General features: G+C 37.6%; 1 protein-coding gene across 4 annotated transcripts in view; it reads left to right on the forward strand.

The window, feature by feature from the left end:
• Positions 1–13,597, forward strand: part of KATNIP (katanin interacting protein) — a 56,100-nt gene that overhangs the window by 21,740 nt on the left and 20,763 nt on the right. For all 4 annotated transcript variants that reach the window (XM_031595197.2, XM_031595195.2, XM_031595198.2 and 1 more), the window contains 4 exons: positions 418–552; positions 3,672–4,548; positions 10,138–10,869; positions 11,425–11,633. In XM_031595197.2, the coding sequence (XP_031451057.2) occupies positions 418–552; positions 3,672–4,548; positions 10,138–10,869; positions 11,425–11,633 (1,953 nt within the window). The remainder of the gene's footprint in view (positions 1–417; positions 553–3,671; positions 4,549–10,137; positions 10,870–11,424; positions 11,634–13,597) is intronic.

Here is a 13,597-nt window from a genome sequence, read left to right on the forward strand (position 1 = left end):
TAGAAGCATAAGCACTCTTAAGAAATTGTGAAATGATTAGACTGTGTCCATTCTGCCCAGTGATCCCCTTTAGCGCTTGCAAAGCTGATTAATTTGATTAAAATAAACTGGGCTTGCACTGACCCTGCAGTTACAAAGCATGGCAGGCTGCCTGTCATTTGTGAGCGTGCAGATGTCTCTCTGGGATGGCAAGCAGCTGACCTTTATCTAATTGTCAGGTTGTGAGCTGTCTTACAAGCAGGAGAGTCAGATTTATTGTTTGGAAATGAGGTTAAGGTTTTGCTTTTAATACAGAAGATTTTATTATATGATTACTTTTCTAATTGATTTTTTCTTTCAGTGGGGTGGTAAATTAATCAAAATATCGTGCTTCAGAAGGCAGAGTATTGGTGACATTCTGCTTGTGTGTGTTTTTAGACGACAAAGGAACGCATCCTTTGGATGTGCCCTTTCCATCCGCCCGTCCAACTTTACTTTGTTATCCGCAATCCCACCCGATCCCATGACTTTGGTGTATCCAAGATCAAGATTTGGAATTACAGCACAACTAGTGTAAGTAGTCTTTTTCTCATCTCCTCTGTATGCGTGCTCTCCTTTTTCTGTACAAACCTCAGTTTGATCTTCACTCTGAAGTATGAAATAAAAGTAGGTGATATTTTCTCTGATAAAATATGGAGCTCGAAGGGGCCCTTGTCTACTGTGGATTTCTGCTGCTGTTGTTGATTGTAAGAGGTAGAATTGTAAGTGCTAACGTTTTCATAGCATTTATATATGTATTACAAGCCTAATAAAAGGCTTGCATCTTCTGTCAGGTAATTCTTTACTGTGGTGAGAAATAGAGACAGGGTGAATGCATTTTAGCGTTCAGCATTTGGAGTTGTTTTGTCATGATATAGGAAAAAAAATCCTTGATTTCTTGTGTATGTAGGTATAAATAGGCTGAATGTTGATCAATTCTGGTTTTATTAATTTAATTAAAAAGTTTACTAACTACGTGTACATAAAATAACTAGTAATCTAGTGTTACTAGAGAGACATCTGATGGCAGATGGTCTCCTGTTTGTGTTTGAATGTTGCCATGGAAATTATTCTTGTTTGTACGCTGCAATGTTGAGGAAAAAAATCCCAGGTACTGGATCAAAGAGGATTTGCTGCTCTGGATTATCAATAAGAGGCTTTATCTCTCTGGTTTTCTTCTCATCTGTGTTCTTATATAAGCATATATGGTAACTTATACATACAGAAATGACTGTGGAATGAACAGCTTAAAGTAGTTTACTATATCATGATGTATATTCATTTTCTGGAATTGTAATAGATTTTTTCTATTAAAATGTGGGCTACAGAACGTTCCATTTCATTTAGAGGGTGTGAAAGGGACTGCTGTTTTTGGAGGTAATAGTGTGAATTTGTTACTGAGCCTATTGAGCGTAATGTGGGAAATACATACGAACATATTTGCAAGTTGCAAGGCAATGATTTTTTTAATAAACCTCTATAAAGCAAAGGGTAAAATCTATTAGGAGCATACCCCACAGATTTCAGTAGCAGTCCTGCAATACACATGGACTAAACATATATCATTTGTATGTGAAAGAATAATATGAAGCAGTTCTGCATAACTCCATAACTTTCCATGAGAAAATTTTGTCTGAGAAGTAGTAAAAACTAAAACATAATTAGATACGTTTTATTCCTGCTAATACAAATCTAGAGCTGTATTTTGTACTTGTTTTGGGTACTCATTCTAGCCAACCTTCCCTCAAAAACCAAGTAAGCAAGAGGTGCCCATGTACTTCTTCAAACAGTGGGTGGAAGAATAATTCAGGCCAGTACTTGTGTATTGTTGAAAATATTTGAGCTTTAGATTTTGAATTGGGAAGTAAAAAAGAATATGTCTGAAGGAATCTGTAAAAGCCAGATGACATTGTCACTGATGTAGTGTGTTCCAAAGAAACTCTCAGGGAATGCTTCACCTTGCATCTTTCATTTACTTCCATTGAAGTCTGTGGAAAACAAGGACAGTTTTAATCTACAGGAGCAGAACAAAAGTAAGGGCAGTCCTTTTTTTTTTTTTTTTTGGAGGTTTCTTCCCAAGTTTATCTGAAATATTGAGGCATTACATAAATGCTTGCCGTGGCCTTGAAATAAAACTTAACTTATGCTAATAAACCTCTTTTCCTGAGAGCTGCCATAGTACCTGTGTTATGTATGTCTTTATAATCTGTGTATGGAATTAATACTTAAATACATGAATATCTTAGTTGCTCTCCAGCTGGATAATTTTACCTTTCAAGTGCTTGTTTGCATTTCATATCCATTGTTGGAGATATTTTTCACCCAAGTTCTTGCAAGAAAATGCATCCCAGTCCAGTTTCACTGTTCTTGCCTAATCTGGAACTTTGTTCTGGTAGAGTTAAGTTTTTATAATTTTTGATTTATTTCCTATTGCTCCTTCTTTTCCTTTTTACTCTGAGAAGTCAGGCAGAGGCAATATTTGCTGTCTGGGTCTAATTCACAGAAAAGCCTCTCAAGTTTTAAGCTCTGTCCTTCATGCACAAATATTACAGGTGTGCCCAGGAATACCCTCCCTGTTGCTTCACTGGGAAGCACTACCCCAGCAAAGGCATTCTGTGAGGGCTGAAGATGCAAGCTGGGAAGGAATGTTAAGAAGAATCTTAAAACTATTTTCACCAAATCTTTTATTTTTCTCTCTGATCATACCTACTTGCTAGTTACGAGACATTGTGTCATTCTAGTAGTTCTGGAAGGAAAAAAAGCTTCCTCAAATGAAATCTTAAGTGTTAGCAGGGTGGCTTTTTGATGAAATTACTTACTAATTATGGACTTCTCTTCCAGCACGAGGAGGTTATAGACTTTTGCATCAGTACTGGAAAACCTAAGTGTTCTGTCAACCTTTCCCATCACATCTGATCACTAAGCAACTCGAAGCTCAGGAGGGGAGAACAGAGAGAATATTAATTCCAACTTAAAGTGAATAATAAAATTAGATTTTTAATGGGTGCCACAGAAAACAATCACATGGAGATTTACTGAGTGGCAGAGCTGTGTCTGACATAAAGGCTTTTTATTTATAAGGCTAGTTAAGTGTTTAAATAGGCTATGAAGGCATAAAGTTGTCTTATTTGAAAACTATTAAAAACAGATTTATTTGCTAAGGTATTGGATATTTTACTTCCTTAAGTGCTAATAGGTGAATGAGAATTTTAATACCCTTTCCAGCCTTGTATTTCTGTAAGTCTTTAGTGGCTTAGATGTGGGTAACTATTCACCCTATAGTGTACATGTGAAATAAGTGGTGATTCTTAAAGATGTTGGAGCAAAATCTACCTCTGGAATTTACATCCTGATCAAAAATAATTATATTTAATCTAGGTGTCTTTGTTTAAGCTTTTTAAACATGTTTATTTCCTAGATGTTAGCCAGAATGATTTGTAGTAGTGTCTAGCAGCATGGTTGATCTTTTTAAATACATCCTTAAATATCTCACAGTAGTTTTCACTTATTTGAGCTATTCATTTAAGACGTAGTTATAGGCATGTTGCCGATACGAGCTTTTTATTGCTTTCATCTCTTGGTCAGAGTTTCAGAACAGTGATATCAAACATTTGAACAGCTTATTTGATATCTCTGTACCTTTATTTTTCCAGGACCTTGATGTTGGAGCAAAGAAGGTGAAGTTATATGTTGATGAGAACCTTGTATTTGATGGTGAACTGGAAAGAGCCTGTGGAGATCTCATTGCTGACCATGGCACTACAATTGATCTTACAGAATGCAAGCAGGGTATAACATGTTCTTCAAATGAAAGTAAAGAAGTAAATGAAACTGCAGTGAAGGACAAGGAAGTGGACCTGTGTTTTGAACACTTACAGAAAAACCATACATCAGTAAGCTTGAAATCTCTGCCAGAAGAAAATCATCTTGAGGATAAGGTGAACTCAGTCAGCTTGACTAAGGAAAACTTATCCGACTTAAAGGATGATCTAGAAGTGTTACCATCTCACGTTCACATAAAAGATACGAAAGAAAGTGTGATAGAAGTTATTGATCATGATCAGTCTGATGATGAACTTCCTTTGAGTGGGCAAATGGAAAAGCTAACAGGAAGAAAATTGCCTGATTCTGCAAGTGCAATTCCTTCTTGGTTACACTCATCTTCCCAAGGAAAAGAGAATCCTCAAGATAGTTCTGGTAAGCAGAAACCTCCCTGGCTTGCTTCAGAACATTGTTTAGGCTTGAAATTTCAAACACACTTGGATGTAATCACAAAGAGCTTCCCTGATCTGACTAATGAAGATGCCAAATGTCACAGAAGTGAGCTGGGAAGATTGAGTAGTAGAAATGCAAATGGAGATGTGAGATCACAAATGCTGACCAGAAAGGACAGTGACATTGGCTTGGATATTTCAGAGCAACTGTCTAACAAGCATGGCTGCAGCTTGGAGTACCCGACAAGTGGAAGGAAGAGTGCAAGAAAGCAGGGATTAAACACCATTAACCTTAGAAATGATTCAGAACTCAAAGGTAAGAGCTCATAATAGCAACCTTAGTGTTGCTTAGTGTGGCTGTTATTTTTTTCATTTTCCAGAAGCACAAAATCACTTTGGTTGGAAGATACTTCTTGACATCGTCTTGTCAACTCCCTTGCTTAAACAGGGAGCTAAAACAGATCATCCAGAACTGTGTCAGTGGTTCAGTGTTTGACTACCCTCTCTGTAAAGGCACCTTCCTGTTTTAACATTGAGTTTCATGGTTTTTAATTTGTGTCCATTGCCTCGTGTTCTGTCGCTGAAGAGAACCTGGCTCCATCACATTCATTCACTCCCACCAGGTATTTATATGCATCAATACAATGCCCCTGAGTTTTCTCTGGGCTGAAGATTCCCAGCTCTCTCAGCATACCCTCATAGGAAAGGTGCTTTTGTCCCTTAATCATCTTTGTGGCCCTGGTATGGACTTGTCCCATTAAGTTTGCTTGAAGCTGCATGCAGTGCTTCCACTTTGGCGTCACTAGTACTGAGTGGATAACAAAGATCAGCTTTTTTATTCACTGATAATTTCTGGGTGTATAAAGAGTGGGATTTTAGTTGTGCTATTTGCAGTATTCAGTTTTTCTCATTTGTACTACAGCCATGCTCAGCCTCACCTTGTTATACACTGAACACGAAATGCTCTTTTTCTGAAAAATTCACCCTTTGGGTTAATGCTTTAAAAATTATTTGGAGAAGATTAAGGACCAAATGTACAGTCTTGTTATTCTGAAAATAGGCAGTCTTGCAGACTGTGGATGTTCACCGATATAAATGAAAATCTGCAAAGTGATGAGGAAGAGCCTGACCTCAAAGTATTGAGTGCAGTTGAGTTTGTGTAGTTAGGTTTCTGTCTTTCTCAGTGACAATATATCCTGTCTACAGGAATTTGTACTATTGCTAGACCTTTCATTTCCTTTGTCCGTGCTTCTATCTCTTTATGTATGCAATATAGAAATCAGAGAGAACCAAGAATCCATTCAGATTCTTCAATCTGAAAATTGTGATCCAGTAGTCCAAAAATGTATGAACTTTAGTATCATACGCTGTCTCATTCTTGGGACTCTAGAAGCAGGATGTCTGGACAAATCATGTTGAAAGAAGGTAAAATGTTTTGCTAGAAGCATGTCACGTTTTGCTATGTAAGCAAAACAGGTTATTTTTCTTTTAACTGAATTTCCAAAGAAAAAACTGTAGTTTTCCGTGCTTGCAATTTTGCTCAGGTGTATATTTAAAGAAGGGAATTAAAAAAAAAAAATACACTGGTTGTTGTTGTTATCGATCTGTGTTTTAATCAAACTTATGTTCCTGGATTCTCAGTTTGCTCTCTGTGACGTGGGCAGGTATACAATATATAGGCTAATCCATGAGCCAGGTAATGCAGCTCTGTATTTGATAGACCTATAGGTCTAAATTTCTCTCATTTCTATATAGGTAAGTATATAATTCAACAGAATCTGTAACAAATAGAATGAGAGATTTCCCTGCACTAAAAGCAAAAGATTTGCCCATATCATAAGATAGTACAGAAAGCCCCTCTCACTGTTACATTCTTTTAACCTTTGTTTTGATGCATGCCTAGATTAAGTGGGAAACTAATACTGAGGAACAATACAGTGACCTTATAGCAACTTGGCTTGGCTTTTGACTTTTAAAATTCAGACTCTTTCTAGTTAGTACTTGCCTTCATTAAAGAAATTATGTACAAATAAATCCCACTCTAATAATTTCTGTTGAGCTATAAATATAGTAACAAATTAGGAGTTATGATGTCAACTATCATGATTCTTGTTAGAGCATCCTCTAATTTTGCCCAGAGCAGCTTTAATTATCTAGTACTTAGAACTCTTAGCAGGAAAAAAGTGACAAGAAAGCTCTCAGTATGTGGTTGTCACTGGGGAAAATCACATCTTGCAACTTCTGTTCTCCTTAGTATAAGATGGGGAAAAAGTCATTTTCAGAGAGTGTTAACAATAGTGAGATGGCTTTACATGTTTCCTTAAGAGTGATGAATTTAAACTTCTACAGGGTTATGGGAACTTCACTTTCCCAACAGAAGCATGCAACAGGGGGATTGCTGCATGCATCCCTACGCAACGTCGTGGCTCTTCTTTGGTCATTAAATGAGGAATAATGAGAAGAACGGAAATTAGAAATAGCACGTACAGGCACACTTGGCTTGAGTTACTGTTGCTATAAAAACATACATTTTTATCTTCAGTAACTGCTTCAGTGTGCAAAGCAGATGATAGAAGTATGTTGATAAAATTTGCGAATAACATAATTTGGGGTGTTATGAGTTGAGAGGATTGAAGAACTGCACGGCAAGATGAACTTGAGAACTGGAGTAATAGGAGTGGAATGTAGTGCAGAAGTACTGCTTGCAAGGGCATTTGGGGACTAATAGAGAATTAAGTTGTAAGCTGAGTAATCATCAATTGCAAATGATTGAGGAAGAGAAGGATCCTGGCTGAGTAGCTGATCACAGATTGACTATGAAGTGCTGGTGTGACGCAGGCATGATTATAGCGAGGCACTCGAAGGATGTATCAGCAGAGGCTTTTCTGCTAGTTAGGGAAATGTTAATATCTCAGCACAGGCACTTGTGAGACTTCAGTTGGAAAACTGCTGTTCTGATCATCCGTTTTCAGGAAAGTTGATTGCAAAGTGGAACAGAAGAGAGCATTTAAAATGATTTGGGAGATGAAGCGTGTGATTGCAGCATGGAAATATATTGCTATTTTTAGCTGCAGGGAATAGGCATGAGATTAATACAACAGAGGAGAGAAGAGGAAAGATGTTGTTTTCAAGCTTGTGTTGCCCCCAAAATGTAGTTTATTGAAGTTCTGAGAGGAGTTGCATGGTGTGTGTTGCTGGCAGAAGTAGGACATGAGATTTGGTGATTGAAGGCACTCATCCAACGCTCACAGGGGAGATGCATGTTAGTGGGATTGTTATTTCTGGATTCCCTTGGATGGCATCCATCCGTCACACAATCAGGCAGAAGATTAGGGATGTGTCTAACATCTGCAAGTGGATATTCTTTATCAAAGATGATGGCAGTAATACTGTGACTTGTTCATGAGACTCCAATAAAAGCAATATATTTTAGTTGCTAAGAGGAATGCCAGACCCTGTAAATGTTCAGCCATTGACCTCTGCTTTCTTTTCAGAACTCCTCTTTTCCTGGTGTTGCTCTTTAATATAGCTAGCAAATTTCTTAACCTTCCATTGAAAATCACTCCTATTGAACTCTTGTAGAAGCTGTAATCTCTGCAGTGCTTGGAGTACTTAAAAAAATAAAAAAAAAAACCCTCAAAACCAGGAAAAGCCAATGGATATCAAATACACTTCCATACTTCCCTATCCTGAAATTTTTAAGCTTTGCTATTTTGAAGTGGTAAAGAAATATATGGTATCTTTTAAATTCTGAGAATCTGGGAAGTACTGTTTGTGATCACCCACCCCAGAAGTAGATGTACAGGCATAGATTTCAACAACAAAGTGATTTGCAAATGACTACTTTTCTCTGAAATCACTCTCTGAAATTTGCTTCCTATTTGTATTTCGCTTGTGGAATGGGGGAGAGTGGCCAGGTTGGTCTCCAGACTTTCATGCTTATGCATATGGAACACAATGCTCTTTCAGGTAGTTTCCCATCTGCTTTCGAATTCTTATTTTTATCTCAGTTGTCCCCTGTGTAAATGATTATTGGCCATAGACAGATTAGGAACATTGCCTCTTTCCCCGTGATTCCAAAAACAAAGTTAAAAATTAGTCTTAAAAAGTCTTCTGGGAAAACATTATTTTGCATTTTATTGCAATTGGCATTTATTCTTGAAAACCATTTGTTTTACTGCACACTCAAGGACATTGAACAGAACTGAAATCTAGCCCGTGGGCCTGTAATTGTTCAGTACTACATTTGCTTTTCTTCATTTATTTGAAAAAAATACAAAAATGACAACTTTATTGAAAATCATAATTACCTGCTCTTAATTGTGCTGAGATGGAAATTAAGCAGCTCCCTGGTGAGGTCATGAGGAGAGCACTGCTCCTACACAGCTCCTCTGTGCTGACCCCACTGCATTCCCATGAGATCCATGGTTATCCCCCATCTGCATCTTACTGTTGTTGAAGTGAGAAAAGCATTTGGGTCCTACTTCTTTTCTCACCACCTTTCTTCTTGTGCACGTGGCTGAGGATTCTTTCCCTTTTGCTGATTAAATATTTGTATTTCCTTTGAGTGCTGTCAGTTTAACAGTTGCCTTTGGACCACCTTAGCACTCTGTATCATCCTTTTGCCAGATGTGAGAATAGGACCAAACTGTTCTGCCTCTCCCACAGTCTCTTCTGTGTTCAGTATAGAGTTGTAGTATTTTACTGTACCTAGCAGAAGTCGAGCAAATGCAGTTCATTTGTTTCGTAGTCTCTTCTGTTTCTCATCTTTCTCTCTTATATGGTTCTTCCTCATCTCTTCTCTTCCCAATTCCTGTCCTTACCTTTCCTCCATCGAGCTCTTTCCTTCTTCGTCTTTCTCTTGTATTTAAATAGTGCTCAGCAGTGAGGATTGCAATACAGGTGTAACGGCTTGAGTGTCTGAGATGGAGGAAATCTGCACGGAAGACATCTCCTGTGCAGGATGGTGGCAGCAGAAACTGAAGTTGAAGATAGACTATAGAGGATGGTGGCAACAGCTGAAGAGAAAAGGGCCTGCAGTTGTGTACATTTGATGCTAAATTTATAGAAGTTACTGTGCTCAGTTTAAGCCGTAATTATGCTTTCTTTCCTCAGGCCTGCTAAAAAGCATACTTTAGGTTTGTATCTCTCCAACCATCATTTTGAGGGTTTCTCAAATGTATTTTTTGCTTTGAATATCAAGGCTGTTATGGAACCCACTGTACCTAAGGTGCTCGATTGATATTTCATAAAGTTAAAGTGTTACACATGTAAGAATTCTGATTTCCATCAACATTAAAGCTTGTATCTGCAGCAGAGGAGTTGTCTTCCTCCAGCTGTTATATGAATAATTATGTTTCCATCTTTCACTTTGCTTCTCCGACCCCTTTTCTGGTGGTCCATTTCCCCCATGGAATGGACATGATATCTTATTTCTTCCTATTTTACTGAAAAAGGAAGCACTGGATTTTCTCAGTAATGCTTTAGGAACTTAAACAGTTTAGCTCCAACTGCTTCACAGACCTCCTGCAGAAATGCAGACAGATGGTACGTTTTGATACTCACCCAATGAGCATCTCTGGGACTTGTTTCCAGAGGTTTTGCCCAAGGTCTTAAATTATGAGATTTGCATAAACATGAATTTCTTGAAGTGTTAAGTCAAGAATTGCCAGTCCAAAACTGTAGTTTGTTTATTGTTATATGTTGCTTTTTAATGTTAAAGTGATTATTTTCATTATGTCTAAATGGAAAGGCAAGTTGTGACATATAGCCTTTATAACAGGGAGGTGATTAAAAAATGCTAATATAACTGATATAAATGTGACCTGCATAGTTTTGGAACATTTACTGTAGCTTGCTTCCAGTTGTGTCAGTATGCTAAATGCATATGTAATGTTATTTTCAGATGAGGACTTGTCTATCAAGGAAGTTGGCACCTCTAGAGCAAAGTGGCACAATGAACAAGAACACACTCTGCAGGAGTCCTGGAACTCATTGGTGAAGTTTAATTACTCCCATCGTGGCCGAATCTCTAACATGGATTTTCAAGGGGATATCTTCGATGAGTTTCTCCATCAGCAGAAAATCAACCGGCCTGGAGAACATCATCTCATGAGGAAAGAGGGAGTACAAACACTACTGAAAAAGCGAGAAGAAAATTCTGTGGAGGCATATGATGGAAATGATTTTAAAATACCCGTTTTACCTTATGGGCAGCACTTAGTAATAGACATTCAAACAACGTGGGGAGACAGACATTATGTTGGTCTTAATGGAATTGAAGTTTTTAGTTCTAAAGGAGAGCCTGTTCAGATTTCAAAAATAACAGCTGAACCACCTGATATAAATATTTTACCAGCTTATGGCAAAGATCCCAGAGTAATAACCAATCTAATTGATGGGGTAAATCTGACGCAGGATGATATGCATCTCTGGCTAGCACCGTTTACCCCTGGAAAACCTCACTTTATCTTTATTGACTTTGTGAATCCCTGTCAAGTAGCTATGATTAGGATTTGGAATTATAATAAATCTCGCATACACTCTTTTAGGGGTGTGAAAGACATTATAATGATGTTAGATGAACAATGCATCTTTAAAGGAGAAATTGCTAAAGCTTCGGGTACCTTGTCTGGAGGTATGCTATCATTTCTTTCTTACTTTGTGGAAGCAGCAGCAGCACAATATAAACAAATACATTTATCTTGTTTGTTATCTCTTTACTCTTCAATGCGGTTTGGGACTTTTATATAGTACTTAATCCTTTTAATTTCAAAATGTAATGCAAAACTATCTAATGCATTCTCTAATGATGTTGTGAATTTTAGTAGCATATAGAGCTAATTTTTATTCATAATGATGTCTTATAAACAAGATCATATTTCAGTAGCCTCAGTCACTAGATACTTATAAGTTGCAGATTTTTAGCTTTCACAGATACAATATTTTGGAAAAAAATAAGCTTTTTCTCATCTTCTTTATGTACTTACAATTTGACTGGGTCTTCAAGGTTCGTCTGCTAGGCAGTTAAGGTTGAAATTGGACGTAACTGTATTGGTAGTCAGTACCTATTCCCCATATATTATCTTTAACCACCGCTGTAGATTAAATGCAAAGGACTAAATAGCATTTTTTAGTACTCTAAATATTCTTCTACATAGCTTCTCAACTTAATTCCATATGTTGCTTTCAGCTCCAGAGCACTTTGGGGATACAATACTGTTCAGTACCGATGATGATATTCTTGAAGCTATATACTGTTATGATGAGACATATGATGGAGAAATGGAGAATGCCAGCTCTCTGAGATATGAAGAAGAGCTAAAGAGGCCAACAACTGCTGACGGGGATGGAGATGAAAGACCTTTTACACAAGCAGGGTTAAGAACAGAGGATCAAGAGGTAGGGATCTCTGCATTCAGTACTCTTATAAATGTGTCTTTCTGAAATATGATGTAGAAATAGGTGGTGCTGATTTCTATGGTAGTGTAAAGCTCCGTAGAACAACTAATAAAGCTATCTGTGTTTTGAAGATTTTTTTTTCATCAGCTTAATAATTCATGGGAGTTTTTTAAGCCCAAAAGTTCTTCCGCAGGTTGCTTTCTCTGGTTAATGAGACACCAGGAAAGCTTTAAGGAGTCGTATATACATTTTTTTTTCTTCACTTGCTTGAGCAGAGAGTACAGGGGTTTCTTTTTTTTTTTTGTTTAGGTACTCCTGAAGACTTATACCACTGTCAATGATTTTTACCTTACATTTATTCATGTAATGAGTAGTTCTGTTCTCCATCACTCCAAATATTGTTTTTCCCTGTTTTCCACACAGAGTATGCGCTTGCTTATTTCTTTCTCTTCAGATAAAATAGCTGAGGTGGGATTGGATCTAGCGTAATGTCATTTTATATCTTCCCAAGTTCTCCTTTATTTTTTCTCTTTTCTTTTCTAACTAGCAGCTTCACAAATCTGTATCCCTTTTGCAGCATTAAGGTGTTCCTTTCTATTCCATAGAGTGGATATTTTACTGCTGGAGGAGGGCTGTATTTTCATGCACTGCAGTCTTGCTTCACTTCATCCTAATGGTCCAGTGACTGAGCAACAGTCCTGCTTGATTTTTCAGCTTAAAGTGGTATGGTGTAGTCTTTGAACTGCTTTCTGTCTTCTTGCAATGTTGATGAGCACCTGCTCTTTCTTCAGTGAGGACATCTTTTTCAGTGGGACACTCTTGCACAACTATGAGGAGATACTTCAACTGAACCAGCTAGAATTTTTGATTCAGTTTTGTACTCCTAACCTGTTTTCAGGTCTGGGTGCTTTATCTTGACTTATTCTGGTGGCTTACATGACATAGGGAAATGCTCTGACACTGGAATTTGGTCTTGCTGTCTGGAGTCAGAGAGTAACCCTTTGACTTCTCCAGTGCTAGTTAATAGTGGCACCAGTAACTCTGTTTCCATCCTCACTTGCAGCACCTTAAACTGGTTGGACACTTCGTGTAATGCAGGATTTCGCCAACACAAATTGAGGTTCACTTTCATTTATTGATCACTTGTTCATTGTTAGCATTCACCCAGGACCTCTTTCATTACAAAAGTTTAGGCATGGACTCCCTGGTCCTTACTTAGATCCTCTGCTTCTCTTTTCACTGTTCTGTGATGCTTTTCTTATTCCTTTTCTAACTCTGAAACGTGCTGTATCAGCAGTGGAGTAGCAATAGCTATTGCAAACGAACCACTGATTTCTCTGTCATTCAGTATGTGCTAGGACCATCAAGATTTTCTGGATGTGTATGCTATCAGAATGATATGAATCCAGATCATTTGTCTTCCCCAGCATAACATCATCATCCAAACTTGTATGGGGTTTGAGAAGTCTCTGCCTGTTGATCACTAACCCTTTCCAGCTGTTACATCTTCAATGGATGAGAAAGTATATTTACTGCACTGACTTACAGCTCTTAGCAAAGCATCTTATGTTAATTGTCAGTATTATCCATGGTTATCTGTCTTTCATCTCCTTACCCATGATTTCATTTAAGGGAACCATTTCAGAATGATCATGTTTAGGAGCTTGGTAATGATTTCTACTTTTACTATTTATCCATTAACTCCCATACAGTGATGATATTTTGCTCTACTGTAAGGATCTAAGAATATAAGTAGGTCAGTGTTCACAAGGAACACTGTTCCTTGAAATAGTAGAAATAGTAGAAAATTAGGCTATATCTGAAAGAGAAGATAAAGGATAGTAATGGAACGGAAGGAACTGAGTGGCCAAGAAATGAGGAATAGGGAGAAAAGAGGTGATAAGCCACCTTTTATGGTCTGCAAGAGAAGGCTCAATAAAACCAGTACCTTTATTAAGTCAACA

The sequence above is a fragment of the Phasianus colchicus genome, chromosome 16 (assembly GCF_987193195.1).
Source record: "Phasianus colchicus chromosome 16, bPhaCol1.hap1.1, whole genome shotgun sequence".
NCBI classification, from domain to species: Eukaryota; Metazoa; Chordata; class Aves; order Galliformes; family Phasianidae; genus Phasianus; species Phasianus colchicus.